General features: G+C 41.1%; 3 protein-coding genes across 4 annotated transcripts in view; 2 read left to right on the plus strand and 1 right to left on the minus strand.

Moving 5' to 3' along the window:
* Positions 1-1,111, plus strand: part of LOC129775454 (uncharacterized) — a 17,853-nt gene extending 16,742 nt beyond the window's left edge. The window contains exon 2 of the mRNA XM_055780226.1: positions 54-1,111. The gene's annotated coding sequence lies outside the window, so the exon portion shown is untranslated. The remainder of the gene's footprint in view (positions 1-53) is intronic.
* The window catches only part of LOC129775453 (proton-coupled folate transporter-like), a 25,173-nt gene extending 22,248 nt beyond the window's left edge, over positions 1-2,925 (plus strand). The window contains exons 2-5 of the mRNA XM_055780224.1: positions 1,121-1,201; positions 1,259-2,263; positions 2,316-2,641; positions 2,702-2,925. Of these exons, the coding sequence (XP_055636199.1) occupies positions 1,181-1,201; positions 1,259-2,263; positions 2,316-2,641; positions 2,702-2,828 (1,479 nt within the window). The 5' untranslated portion in view covers positions 1,121-1,180 and the 3' untranslated portion in view covers positions 2,829-2,925. The remainder of the gene's footprint in view (positions 1-1,120; positions 1,202-1,258; positions 2,264-2,315; positions 2,642-2,701) is intronic.
* LOC129775452 (SET and MYND domain-containing protein 4) lies at positions 2,892-14,083 on the minus strand. 2 transcript variants are annotated; one of them, XM_055780222.1, is made up of 5 exons: positions 13,360-14,082; positions 12,925-13,297; positions 11,953-12,868; positions 11,781-11,795; positions 2,893-3,109 (listed from the first exon to the last, which is right to left on the minus strand). In XM_055780222.1, exons 1-5 carry the CDS (start codon positions 13,922-13,924, stop codon positions 2,960-2,962), a joined length of 2,019 nt encoding a protein of 672 aa, XP_055636197.1. In that variant the 5' UTR covers positions 13,925-14,082; the 3' UTR covers positions 2,893-2,959. The 2 variants fall into 2 exon arrangements, with proteins under 2 accessions (XP_055636198.1, XP_055636197.1); XM_055780223.1 differs by lacking the exon at positions 11,781-11,795 and having other exon boundaries at positions 2,892-3,109; positions 13,360-14,083.
* Positions 14,084-15,118: the final 1,035 nt, after the last annotated feature.

Raw genomic sequence — 15,118 nt, forward strand, 5'->3', positions numbered from 1 at the left:
GGTCTAGTATAAGAATTTAATGCTTTTGTGTTTTTTTTCTTTTTCGTTATTAGTTTGTTTGTATTGTCCCCTCATCTCACCGTCGCCCACCCTCGACAGCTAGTCGAACACCAGATGCTATCCCTGGTCATTATGCACAATGCTACAGTGCGTGCGGCAACCCTCGGTTGAGACAATGATACCTCATATCCATATCCCTAACCTGACCCGTCCCACAAAAATTGTTGCCCCTCTAACCTCGAGTAAACCGCGAGTAATCGGTCGAAACCTACTAAACATAGATTTAAGATGAAATTTTTGTATAAACAAAACTTGAGTTAGCGGCTCCGCAAAGCTTATGCGATTGAGCCTTACAAATAAACGAATTGGAAAAAAAAAAAATAAAAAAATTATATGACAAAACTTCCAAAACGCATAATCTCCTTCACAACGTCGCTTCATCATTTAAATATTCTTTTGTTGTAGAGAACAAAGCAGGTACATCTCAGAATGTTTGATTAAATTTTTTTTTACTCGGCTCAATTCACTCAATGAAATCCCTCGAAAAATATCAAAAGATATGTTTTTTTGGTTTACCTGTTCCGTTTTCATATCTGAACTATTTGGTCAGCCTAACCATACACCATGGTTTTTACTGTTCTCCGTACGCGGTCTATCATCACGAGTTCTGTTCCCACTTGTTTGGCTGCCAAATTCCATTTCCGCTTGAACTGAAGGATTTTAATTGCAGTTCTACCTTTTTTATTCAGTGTGTGTTCCACAATCGACCGATATTCCTCAACTGGTCTTAGTTCCGGAATATTGGCCGGATGCATCTCCTTGAGAACCACTATAACGCCATTTTTGCTCCAGCACTGTTTGGAGGACTTTGAGTAGTAGCAGCTTGCCAAGTTCGACCAAACAAGGCTATCCACTTCATGCTGCCCCATAGAAGGCAGTAGCCTCTTCCGTAGGCACTCCTCCTGGTAAACTTGCTGGTTCATGGTCCCGAAAGTAACAAATGTTCGTTTCTCAGTCCACAAATGCACTTGCATCCCAGACAAGGAACTTTTTGTCTCGTGACATTTGTAAACACAGATTTGGCATGGTGAATGTTATGTAGTTGTTACTTTTTCCCTAGGTGGAAGAGATCACCCATTCGTTCGAAATTCCACTGTTACGCATACACATTATACGAACAATGAGTGATGAAAGTTTGGAGGTGAGAGAATCTTATCAAATGAACAATTCAAAAATCAATAACGGTTACTTATTACAGACAGTCGTCCAAACAGAGCAATGGTATCACAAGATCACCGTTGAGCCACCGATGTTTCTGTTCATGATGTCCTGCATGCTGACTTCGGTGGTCGAACAGGTGTTCTTCCTGTACAAGGCCTGCACGGTTAACCACGGTTACCCTCCCGAGGTTTGCATTGCCATACAACACCATGAAGATATTGAACAGGATGTTCAAATCACAGCCTCGACCTTCCACATGTGGAACAACGTTGCGATGTTTGTGTTTCCGGTCATACTAGCGTTGTTTATGGGTGCTTGGTCCGATCGGCGTGGCCGTAAGCTTCCACTTATTTTGGGTCTGGTAGGAAAGCTCCTCTACTCTGCGATGCTGGTGGTAAACTCCCGGATGGACAGTTGGCCGGTCCAATACATCATCTACACTGCAACCATTCCCAGTGTCCTCACGGGTGCAGACGTAGCGGTTTTCGGAGCATGCTACGCTTACATATCGGATGTGACAAGTACAGCGGATCGAACTTCCCGTATCGCGCTCTTAGAGGTAGCCTACCTCAGTACGATGCCCATTGGAGTCATTGTCGGGAGATACATATACAGCCGTGTTGATAAATCGTTCACAATTATGTTCACTATCAACGTGGTGCTTCTGCTCTCATCGATCATCTACTCCGCATTGTTCCTTAAATCGCACACCACCGATCGACAGGTCTCAATACTGGAATTGCGATGGTACCAAATGCCAGGCGATCTTTTCGATCGGAGTCACATCGAACGCTCGCTGGAAACTTTCTCCAGGAAGCGTAGCCTAAATCGTCGAACCTATCTGTATGCCCTGATGGCCGCCGTGTCATTCTACAACTTCCAGCGAGATGAAAAGTCTTTCATGTATTTGTACACACTGCTCAAGTTCGGCTGGGACGAAGACCGGTATAGCTATTTCCGGACCTATCAAACGGCAATGTACGTTGTGCTGCTGTTCCTGGGAATGCCACTGTGCACTAAGGTGCTCCGGTTGCGTGATACGGTAAGATCATCTTGATGTTATGAAAAATACAAATACAAATCTTGCGTTTCAGATTATGGTCATGTTTGGTGCCATGACCCATGCCGTGGCACGGCTCGTCTTCGTGTCCGCTCAGGTGGACTACATGATGTATGTGGGAGCAACGGTATCCAGCTTGGGACCGTTTACAGCCCCTGTGTTGCGGTCAATGATTTCCAAGATGTTTCCCGTCGCGGAACGGGGGATTATTTTCTCGTTTCTATCGGTCTTTGATAACGCTACCACGCTGATCAGCGGGGTCTTGTACACCGAGGTGTACAATGCGTCGATTGGTAGCTATCCACAAGCGTTTTTGTGGGTCACCATCGCAACCCAGCTAACGGTGCTTATATTGACGATGTAAGCGTATAGGTCACTAAAAGTAGTGTCAAATAATTACACGAAATCTTACTGTTTCAGAGGCGTTCATGTTTCCCTTCGTGGGAAAACGTTTGAGGAGAGTACCACAGAAGTAGACGCCCTACTTGGAGGCGACCAACACTCGACAGGTGAACCTGATGGCTGTAGGACAGCTGAACGGACGTGATATTCATAACTGCGCGTTGTGGTGATCAATTAGAGGCTTATTTTGTATAGTTTCAAACGAACTTTTATTCGAAATAGAGAACAATGTCTTTTCTAGAGGTGAGTATTTTTCATACTATCAAAAGAAATGACCTAAACACGATAGGCGTTACCTTGATCAGCGAAACAAACTCGCAGGGATTCCTCGGCCACGTGCGTTGGTTTGTGAGGGGGAACGGCGATCTGGTAGAAAAGCTCGATTCCTTTACTCAGCAAATTGATGGCTTCGTCCGCACGTTCGTCCTGTGAATATGAAATAATGGCAGTTAATACTCGGTCGTGACAACATGCATCTTCATCATATTATGTAGTATTAGAGACAACATTCATATTTATTTGAGGTTTGATAGGCTTTTCAAAACTTCTTTTGTTACGTCGGTATTATACTTTCGATTATGACAGCTAATATACCATACGTCATTCATCCCAATTCGATTGGAGAGATTAGGTAGTCAGAAGTGTAGTCTTAGCCATGCTTCGATATGAATTAGTGTTTTTATTAAACAATTATCTCAAAGCGTAGTTATTCACAAGTTTGAGCAAAAAAGTTTATCCACCCCCAAACGGATACTATGATTTAAGTGTGTTTTACAGAGTTTTATTGTGTATTCTGCCACTTTCTCGAATGTAAACATTGTATCTAGCTGTTATTTAGTGCTCTTAAAGTTTTTGTTCTCACAATTTTCAGTTTCATGTTCAAAATTGGAAATTTTCTGTTGCAAAATGCTCAAAAAAGCACAAATTTCTATCAGCATCCGAAATTCGATTATTGGACATCACAAAACTGGCGAAAGTTACCGTGGTATTGCCGATATTGTCCAGCTGCACAAAGATACGGTCGCCAAGATTGTCCAAGATCGGCATAGTCATACTCAACTGAGGATAGTCAGAGGACTATGAAGAAATTCCCCTTCGTATACTCTATCTCATTTCGTTCTTCCCCGTCAAATGGACTTCATTGCATTTTGAAGTGACTCCTTCCAGACTGAACTCGTTTCTCTCTCGTGTATCACGTATGCATGTATCGATATAGGTGTGCTAGATTTTTTTTGTATAGTACACGAAAATAAATCACACGTATAAAAAAGCGTGCAGTGTTGTGCTCAGAAACACTAAATGATAGGTCTGAGCCTAGAGGCACGGACGGGATCTTGACATAGGACTGTGATTGTGTGTAGTAACTGCATTTAAATTGAGCTTCTCATTGTTCCAAATCTATATTTTTTTTTTCTCTTTTGATACATTAAATCCTGCATGTACTTGTATCTTCTAAATGGGTTAGATGACATAACGTGGTAGAATTCGGTACCACATTCTGTTCAAAAATGTACACAAAAATACCATTAAAGCCAATACTACCCTTTTCTTCTATTTATTCAATCATGCAGAAGAAGACAAAGAGTCATCATGTATCATTTTTAAACACAAGTCTAAATAGTTAAGACGTACATAAATATAAGACTGAGTCAAATCAATTTATGAATACAAAAATATATTATAGATAAAAATAGCATTATCTCCTTCGTTACCACGTTGTCCGGAACATTGTTTGTAATAACTTTATAGCACTGTAAGATCGCGACTACTCAAGCTATCATAATCTGATTTACGTGGGTATATTCTTTCGATCTTCTGAATCAGCAGTCATTTAAATTCATTTATTGCATTTTTACATAACCAAACAACATACTCGATATTATGACATCCTGGACCACAATTACACAAATTGTTAATAGTGAGACCTACACGATAAAAATATGAATTGAGCACAAATTGATTGGACAACACACAATATAATATAAAATTAATGCCTATTATCGGTAAATGGAGAATAATTAATTTTACGCATCAACTGACATTATGAGCTAACGCCCGAATTTAGGCAAAAAGATTGCTCGTTGCGTCGGGAAGGAAGCGGCTGGATAGTGCATACCCAATTAAATCGTCAAATTGTTAACTTACTTTTTTTTACTATATTCACTGTTCATGTTTCAAGCAAAAAAAAATCTGGATAAATTTTCTGTCGTTACATTTTTCGTAGAGTGACCACCCCCCCCCCCCCCTATATAGAAATCAAAGACATAGTCCTATGTCAAAATTTGTGAATTTTGTTGATATAAACCCGTTTTTCTGTTTTTTTTTTTTCACTAAATTGAATTCGGAGACAAAGTGAACTTAAATTTTGTTTAGAATTCCTCCCAAACTGCATGCTATTTAATAATACTATCGCGAGGACCTCTATAGCATATTGTCTATGTTCGTTGGTTTGAGTTCACAGTGGGTAGACAATAAATCGTTCATTAATGGTGTAACTACTTTCTCACATCAGGAATCGAGTTTTAGTTCCCCTTAATATGGACATAAAAATGAGATTGACGCGGGTAAAAAGATTCGGGTCAAAGGGAAGTAGAAATGTGGATTGAAGTCAGTTGAATGAAGAGGCAGATTTGTATCCATTAGTTCATCAGTCATTTTCGCTCTCATCGCTCGTCAATTCAAATTTTGTTGACGGCGAATGCCGAAGTAGTCCTAGTCGAAGCAAAGCTGCTGAGAGGTCGATTTTCATTTTTCATTTTAGAAGATTTCGGGTCCTGTGCAGATGTACAAAAGGCGTGGTTCTATCTCACCAGCTAAGCGATCGAGGCGTCCTTCAAAGACAACTGGCCGAATTGACAAAGTAATCGTGAAGAAGGCGGAACTGGACCGGGCACTGTCGACTTCGAAAATTGCGAAACAAATTGAAAGCGAGTTTTCCATTCAACACAATCCGTACGAAATCATGTTCGCGAGAAAGGTCTTAAGGACAGAGTAGCACTTAAGAAGCCATGGTTGCCCGCAAAAAAATACCAAAAAAAGATTGAAGTGGACCCAGGTCCACATTTTATGGACCAGTGATGACTGGAATAAGGTGATTTGGTCAGACGAGACGAAAATAATGTTATTTGGCTCTGATGCTATCACAAGAAAATGGCGGCGAACCGGTGAAAGTTTGAGAAAGGAGTGTTTGCGGCCCACAGTCAAGTATGGCGGTCTTTAAGAAACTGAACGCCTCACACAAAGGCTCTGTGCCTCAGGCTGAAATGTACAGCAACACGGAAGGAGGCATGTGGATGAACGAACGCGAAGTAACCGACACGATTCCAACCACTAATACCACGAAACAAAGCGTGATAATGTGAATAGATTTCATTCCATTCCATTCTAGTAGAATAACCGGTAGTGAATTCTGCTGCGACTGCTGTTGCTCCTGTCCTGCTCCTGTGGGGACTTGGACTTCTCGTTCGCCATGTCCAGGGCGGTGATACAAAATGTCTCACTGTTGAGGCGCGCAGTTTAATGATTTGCATTGACGGACGGTTATTTGACACTGAGATATAATTTTATTTTCACTCAAATGTGGATAGGCCAGAACGTGTCAATTGAATCACTGGTTACGCAAAGCGGGTGTCAGTAACAAAAGAATAGGATATTATGTGATGTGCCTTTTTGTAAGATCGGACCTGTTGAAGGTGTCAGAACTACCGCGTTTGAATGAAGCGGATCATGGCGACCGCGCCAGGTTTGATTGAAAGCGGATCGCAAACCACCGCACTAGGTTTGAATGAAGCGGATCGTGAAGACCGCGCTAGGTTTGAATAAAGCGGATCGTGACGACCACGCGAGGTTTGATTAAAAGCGGATCGTGACGACCGCGCTTGGTTTGAATAAAGCGGATCGTGACGACCGCGCTAGATATAATTGAAAGCGGAACGAGACGACCGCGCTAGGTTTGAATAAAGCGCATCGTAACGACTGCGCCAGGTTTGATTAAAAGCGGATCGCGACGACCGCGCTGGGTTTGAATGAAGCGGATCGTGAAGACCGCGTTAGGTATGATTGAGAGTGGATCGAGACGACCGCGCTAGGTACGAATGAAGCGGATCGTGACGACCGCGCCAGGTTTGACTGAAAGCGGATCGCAAACGACCGCACTAGGTTTGAATGAAGCGGATCGTGACGACCGCGCTAGATATGAATAAAGCGAATCGTGACGACCATCCCAGGTTTAATTAAAAGCGGTTCAAGATGACCGCGCCAGGTTTGATTAAAAGCGGATCGACGACCACGCTAGGTTTGAATGAAGTGGATCGTAACGACCCCGTAAGGTGTAATAGAAAGCGGATCGAGACGACCGCGCTAGGTTTGAATGAAGTGGATCGTGACGACCCCGTAAGGTTTAATCGAAAGCGGATAGAGACAACCGCACTAGGTTTGCATGAAGCGGATCGTGACGACCGCGCTAGGTTTAATCGACAACGGATTGAGACGACCGTGCTAGGTTTCAATGAAGCGGTTGGCGACGGCCACGTTAGATTTAATTGAGAGCGAATCACGGAGACCGCGCTATGTTGAATAGAAAGATAATCACGACGACCGCGCGTGGTTTGATTGAAGTGGCTCGTGACAACCGCAAATTTGAAATCTGGCATGCTACAGCGGATTATGTACAGCTTGAGAAGGTAGTAGGTGCTCATGAAACAGCCAGTAAAAAAATGAAGAGATTTGAAATGCTGGCAGATGACCTGATTGTAATCGGTGGAATTTTGATCAAAACTGGTAATGCAGTCATACCACAGATCCTAAGCCAGAAGACGCTATCGCTCATGAGAGTCACACAGCTACGACCAAATTTGCTAGAGCGCGTATGGTAGCCTGGCATGTCAAAGGATGCAAAGGCATGGGCGACCTCGTGTGTAGTTTGCGAATTGGCAGGGAACCTGAAAGGCCACGGGTATTTGTTTCCGTTGGGTAAACAATCGTTTCAGATTTCAACAGGCTCCTCCTTTCAATGCAAACGAACATAACGAGGAGCACGCTTGTATTCCCAGCGAAATGGCCTGGGAGAGAGTTGTATGAAACTGATTAGTATAGTATTGGTAGCAACAGCTTCAACTGGAACAAACTATGGAAAAAATTTGAAAGTAGTGATACACCCAGAAAAAGTAATGACGGAGAGATAGATCAAGCTTCTGTGTCGCGGGAAAGCTACATTCGATGACAGCCTACTCAATGAAAAAGACAAGGAGTCTATAGTAAGGTCCAAAAACAAGAAAAACAAAAACAGATAATGTCCACGTGGACAATAAATGATATCTTTTCTGCATTTTCCGCCTATTTTGGGTACTCCATATTACTCCATGAAATGGTTATGTCGAATATTTTTGCATATCATCGAACTTCTTCACTGAAATATGTATTCTGCATGGAAGTCACATAAACATTGAACGATCAAGCTTCCATTGGTAGTAGAGGATCTTTGTTTTCAACTTCTTAGCTACGTCATATAAACTGAACTCTGTGTTGGAAATCCAGGTCTACGTGAGAGTAAATTTTACATAGCGAGCTGCTGATACATTTGTATCTGCAGAGTATATGTGGGATGTTAATAATATGATGAAATGACCGGAATATTATAAGATTTTCCAAATAATTTGAGAAGGACTTAGCGAAACTAGTGCGATCCAAATTTTATAATACCAGCTCAAAAAACAGAGTTCATATGCAGAACTCTGTACTAAAACAAGCAGATTTAGTCCACCTTTTCTGATGGGTTGTACCTGTCAACAAGCAAACCAATCGGAGTTACCATGTATTACTAAGTACTAGAATAAAATCATATTGAATTATACCGTCAACCGAACAAGTCGTCTTTCCTTTGTACTCTGTCATCAAGACAGTTCCCGTTCCCGTCCCCTCGTTCCCGAATATTTCTCGAATTTGTAGCATCCTTTTTGCGACGTTATTTGACGTTAATGACACATTGATACAGCTGCGTTAGGTATGCTCAGCACCGGGCTCAGTTTTTTGAGGATCATTTTGTCCTACCGATCGAAAGATTGTGATGTTACATGTTATTACGACATTCGTGTTTTTTCCAAAGGGGCTTTGAATCCGGGATTAGATTACATATTCTGCACCACATCCAAGAGGAATCCCCTCTCAATAGGCTTTATGGAATAAACCATTCAAAATATTGTTTTCTTTGTTCTAATTTTCGCTTCAATATATGAACTAGTATCATGCAGTCAAAGTTTAGTGAAGAAGTATGCCTAAATCCATTGGTTGTTTCTTCATTTAAATGCTTTCGACACATTTTTTTTAAATAGTACCTCGATTAGCTTCAAATAAAACAACATTCAATTGTGCTAAACAATTGCAGAAGTCTTCAGAAAAACTCTTTTCGATAAACACTCGTTTCTCGGAGATTATCTGCAGGCGAATGATTTTATTGTCAAATAAGTTTCTTCAGATGTTATTTCATGCTTAATTGTAAAAATATTCGCTTGATTGTGCAGTTTTACTGTTGTACTGTCCTTTGAAGTCACCGAAGAAATGTTTCTAATTTCAGTTCTTTTTTGCTTTGGAAACAATCTCTACGTTAAAACCATTAGAAAAGCAGATATGTATTTGACGTTGATTCTCTGGAATGTTCTCGAAAAGCGTTTTGAAGAAGTAGTAGTTTAGGCAGTTATCATAATGGGATTATTACACAAATCATTAAATAGATTTTCAAATGGATTGGAACAAATGGGATGAAAAAGAACGAATTTTTGGTTTTAGTAATTTTAACTCACCATTTCATACAATTAACAGAGCGTTTCCTGAAGCCAACGATTTCAAATATTTTCAAACTATCAAATATATTGGTAGGAAGTGGTATGAGAAATACTACATAAATAGAATTTGGAACAAACTGAAGCGCGAATAAAGAATAAAAAACAACCGTTACTACTAAGAAAGCCCATTTGTATAATTTTTTTTTTTTCAAAAAAGGTTATTTGATTTGAGATTATAATCAGAAAGTAAAGCAGTTTGCGTTGCATCGAAAGAAAAATGCACTGCCTCAGACGAGAATTTTGCCTCACGAGCACTCTTGAAGTAAATGCAGAATGGACACATATCTCAAAGCGCTGGTGTAGCCTTAGTCGATTTATGGAATGGAACGCGTCCTCTGAAAATTCTCCAAACGATGACGGGAAAGGTTTTGTATTGCGCTGACAACAACAGTTAATTTGAGATACTGTATCTGTATGAAGTAGAGTTAAGATGCTTTCGAACTGTTGCCTACTTATTTTTTTGAATATGTGATTTGCGGAGACGAAAAAAATATATTTTTTTTATTTCTATTCATTTGTTCACAAAAAAGAACATGTTTTTCTCTTGAATTGTTTTTTATCATTAAAAAACACCAAATATAAAACAAGACTAATTTAAAATTGAATATAGGCACAATGCAATTATTTCCTTTTTGGCAATTACAATATATGGAAAAATGTCCACGTGGACAACAGGGGAGGGGTATAGTCAATGTCCACGCTTGTCTACGGAGGGGGAGGGGGAGTCCAAAAGCGCACTTTTTATGTCCACGTGGTATGTGGACAGCCCCCAAGATCCACCGTTTATACTCTAGGCAAATTTTCCCCTTCGTTCTTCTTTTTTTCCTTCGTTCAAGGAGACTTTACATCTTACGATTTCCCCTTCGTTGCTCGTCGATAAGTTGCTCGTTATTGACAGCTCTGTTCGGGAAAGCACACAAATGGACAGAAAAAATGTATGAGGAAATGGGAATGCTTCCAATTTTCATCAATTTAAACCATATACAGACTATGAGATTGTAATGTATAGCATATCAATCAAATCTTAGGGAATTTTCGATTCGTTTGGTATGTGAATCGCCATAATCCGTTCACGACAAAAATAGTTAATAACGTTGACTTTATTTCATAAAAACGTGACCTGTTTTCTGAGCTGGCACCCTTAATGAAAGACGTAGTTCTACGTGAAAAAATGGTACAGTTCAGAAAATACGAATAATACGAAGAACATATGTTTCTCTCATGGGAAAATAATCTTCCGAAATTTAAAAACATTTAGCAACCTTCACATCAGAAAGAAGAGTAAGAAGCCAGTTGCCATGTCTTGTCTTAGGGTTTGACAGCTCATCTGAGCACGTCACACGGAAAACCGCGGGCTTCTATGTTCCAGCCATAGCAGAGGTCAGATGTGTCTGAGTCCCGTAGCAAAATAGGATACTCCACGGAGCCCGGTTATCCACATACAGCAAACTGAAGTGTACCACAATAGATCAGGCTACGGTCGGAGTGCTTCAAGGCTCTTTGAGGCTCACTCAGATTGAGCATCAACTGTCCTAGCGTAAATTTCAAAAACCCAGAAGCGTGTCTTAAAAATAGTATAATAGAATAATTCAAATTTGACCACACTGTTGTTTGTCATTGTAATAATTTTCTACATTAATCGAATCAATTGTGTCAGTATTTTATTCTAACGTAGAATATTAATAGGCAGCTCAGTAACGAGGTAATTTGTTCATCAATCTTTTGCAATCATTACCTTTTTTAACTCACGTAATTTATGATTCATTATGATCTTAGTTTCAAAAAGAATTTCAACAAACGATGAAGTTAACATCAGCATCCAATATCTCACATTCACTCATGCAGTTAGTTTTACAGAATTATCATGGCTGTGAATATAAAAAGAATCCTCTTACCGATTTAAGCAAGTTTTGAGTTTTTCTATTACCAAATATTGGTGTTGCCAAACAGGGTTTCCGATCTTGCTTAAAACTGGCTTTTGTGGTGGTGTGGCGGTTGCTTCATGTGACTCATTGCCTACACAGCCGTTTATGTTTCTTCTGTTTCTCTAACTTGTTTCAGGGTTATTATGCGTTTGTTTTTAGAATTGATTATAGCAGTGATTGGGTTGTTATGGAATGGAGGGTTGTTGGATTGTATTTAACAACGTTCTTTCAATGTGATAAGTGGGATGTATCTCACCAGATAACTTGTCATAAATTAGTACAAGCAAAGCGTTATTACTTTACCCGGTTGGGGTAAAATTGTAGCAGGTTTACCTGATTCAGGGAAATCTGAAATAATTGTAAAAAATACTCATTACAAAACACTCGTAGACACCACAATACGATCAGTGGGCTATCAAAATACAATATATCGGTAATCGTAGTGTTGCTTTCCCTGATGTCTTTTGGGGGGAATTCGAGTACAACTGCACGATTCGCCACCTACCTCCATCAACTTTGCGCCCTCGGTGTAGATCTCCTCGCACTCCCGCAGCATCCTGATCGATGTCTCCAAGCTGACATTTCGCTTGCACCTCCAGCACTTGGCTTTCGCCTCTTTCGCTGGATAGTTGATCGCTCCGTCACAGCCCGGATGTGGGCAGCGTAACCTCGGTCTATCCGGAAGTTTATCCATCAATTGCCAATCCTCGGTGCAGGCTTTACAGTCACACTTGAACCAGTAACGAGAGCGGAGATTTTTCTGCCGCACGGGTAGCGGATGGCGCAAGAAATGCATGCCATAGTTCTCAGGAATGACCGATCCCTTGGAGATGGGTCGGCTCGTATGCAGCAGGATAGATGTGCCCAAGAAAGTTCGCGAAACTCCAGGGTGACACTCGTGATTGAGCATAGCGGCCGCCTTGTAAATTCCAACTCCAATATAGCTCACCTTAGCTGAATCAATCCGATGCTCGCCGGAGATCTTAGTTTCGTAGATTTCATGAGCATTGAATTGGAGCGATTGTAGTAATTCCAGGATAACACCTCCTACTTTGGCTTCAATTGGAGTGGGCTCGGCGGCTTCGGTCTTGCGACGACCGAAAAATTCTGCCTTTTGCAAACATCTCAAAAGGAACGCCGCCATCAAAGCTCGCTGGAAATAATCCTCTGGATCACGGAACTCCGAGTGGGAACACAAACTTTGTCTGAACTCGGTTCCCACTTCGATCGCTTTTTCAGGACTTCCCGCTTGGGTGATCAATCGGAGAGCCAAGTGGCAAAGGATTGACATTCCCGAACCAATCATCAGGTCGAGGTATTGACACTCGAAACGATGGTACCCGGAACAGGCACGATCACGACACTCGGGTGAACAGAACGCTACTCCGCTACAATCTGGGCACGCAATCGGCGCGGTTAACCTACAAAATGGGTATTTCTAAAATAGTCGTACATTTATCATCTGAAACAAATTTACTTAGTGAAGCACAGATTACAGTACGTTCCGCAATATTTTGTGTACAAACAAGCTGCGCTGGCTGGCTCCACTACAACTGCCTCCCCCGGATGCAAATCCTCTGCTGCCACAAGGTAACGCCCCTTGCTCGAATCTTGCTGAGTTCCGCACATGGTTAGCTTAACTGAAGTACCAATAAATTCTTTATTCTCGCCGCCAGCGAGCTCCGGAAACTTCCGCTCCGCTTGCGGAGGTTTAATTAGGGCATCCTCCGCTTTCAAGATCCGAAGATCCTCAAGATCTTCGCGCAGTCTTCCAAGAGCGTAATCATTACAACCGGAGAGTTGGTGGAAAAGTTTCACCGAAATTTCCGCCCTTTTCGATTCCCCCATCACTGAAAATATATTCCATCGGTTAACAACAGTTTTATCTAAACATTTTACAGCAAAGTCTCACATGCATAACAGCGGGCCATCCGTGCGTAGTATTCTCCATTTTCCTTCACCGGAAAGCCCGCTTTGGCAGCCATCTGTAGATCCACCATCGCGTGCTTTCCATCGAGCGTCCGGATCAGAACCTCGGCTCGTGTCCATAGTGCACAGGCCAACGTCTTGCCCTTGTCGACAAATGTATCCACATCCGGTGCCGGGGCCCGCATAACCGCCTGACTCGCCATCAGCAGCGCCTGCTGGGCCTTACCTTCGTGCAGTAGCTTCAACGCTTGCTCCCTCCGCTGCCAGCTGAACTTGGCGTCCTTTCCACGGAACACTGGCTTCACGTGTTCCAGTGTACCGAGCACCTCGAAGCAAACCGTCGGATCATCGTACAGCAACTGTAGCTTGGCGCAGTCATCGCCAGGTGGCACTTTCGCGAAGACATCCCGCAACCAGTGCTCATTCTTGCCGGTGAAGTTCTCTGCCACTGTTTGATAGAACGCGTTGAAAAAGCCTTCCCGCTGGGACTGGAGGGTTTTCGCACTGCACAACGACGTAAAAAGAGGATCGTTGTCAATGGAAGCCATTTGAGCGGTGGAGTTTCCGGTTTTTCGTCTGTGAAAAGTCGCTGATTACAGATGGCGGACTGCACGAGTGGGTGGCTAAAATTAGACTAGAACGAGCGAAGGTGTGTACGGTTCTGTAATACCATGCAAACACGAAACGGTGCCGCAGCGAACGAAAACATGCGTTTTATGTTTACGGCAAGATGCGCCAATGTATTCAGGACATGCGCATTCGGTAAGCGACGAGCGCCTGCGCAAAACAGCGAGGCATGATATTATCTGTCTGTTTGAGAGGTTTGAAACTTAAATTGAGCTTCAGCTTTCCAATTGCTATAAGATCATTGAACAATGTTTCTAATCAAACAAATGTTCACCAAATGTTACAAAGGATAATTGTAGATATTTTCTCTGGCTTCCAAACAAATCTAAATACAGCAAATGAGTAATTCCAAATGAAATCGACAAATGACAAAACATGAGTATTTTTGATTCGAATGAAAATGTGTATTCCGTTTGGGTTAGAGGAAATATTAGTTTTCCACAGTAATTGGGAATTTTTTGACTCAAGCGTAACTTTTGAAAAGGGCGTATCGATTTTAGTAAGAAAAATCTTTGATAATTTATATCTAAAAAACTGTGAGTCGTACCGAAATAGTGTCTTAGAAAGAGTTATAGAGTATTGATGGTTGAATATGAAAAAAAAGGACACTGAGTAAACGAATTAGTACTCTTATGTTTATTTACAAAATAAAAATTCATTTTGCAATATCCAAAATACATATTTTTTAATATTCTTTTTTAATTGTTTCATACAAAATAGAAGCCATGCAGAAAATTTAAAAATGGACCCAAGATGGTAAAACTATTTTTGACGAAATTTGTGGAACATCGATTTTTTAGGAATCTTCGAAATTTCGAATTTTTGTATGTTAGCAATCATTTTTAGCCACAAATTATGAATTCTGATGTGATTTAAAACAGAAAAGGTTATTATCAATCTCCTTCTCAATGTAGCCATTCTCGAAATATTTAAAAAAATATTTCTAATTTATTGTCTTTTTTATAGTAAATAATCCCTTTTAATTTGTTTGTCGTTTTATACCCTCATGTTCATGAAATTTTATGGATTTGCTTACAATTTCCAACAATTTTTCCAAATACATCATCATGGTTCATTTTTTGACTCAAGCGTAACTTTTGAAAAGGGTGTATCGA

This window comes from Toxorhynchites rutilus, chromosome 3, assembly GCF_029784135.1.
Source record: "Toxorhynchites rutilus septentrionalis strain SRP chromosome 3, ASM2978413v1, whole genome shotgun sequence".
Classification (NCBI taxonomy): Eukaryota; Metazoa; Arthropoda; class Insecta; order Diptera; family Culicidae; genus Toxorhynchites; species Toxorhynchites rutilus.

Coding starts and splice junctions, on each gene's coding strand:
- LOC129775452 (XM_055780222.1), bottom strand. CDS start 13,924: ATGGCTTCCATTGACAACGATCCTCTTTTTACGTCGTTGTGCAGTGCG. Junction 13,298..13,359: donor GATGGCCCGCTGTTATGCAT/GTGAGACTTTGC, acceptor ATATATTTTCAG/TGATGGGGGAATCGAAAAGG. Junction 12,869..12,924: donor TGTAATCTGTGCTTCACTAA/GTAAATTTGTTT, acceptor CCCATTTTGTAG/GTTAACCGCGCCGATTGCGT.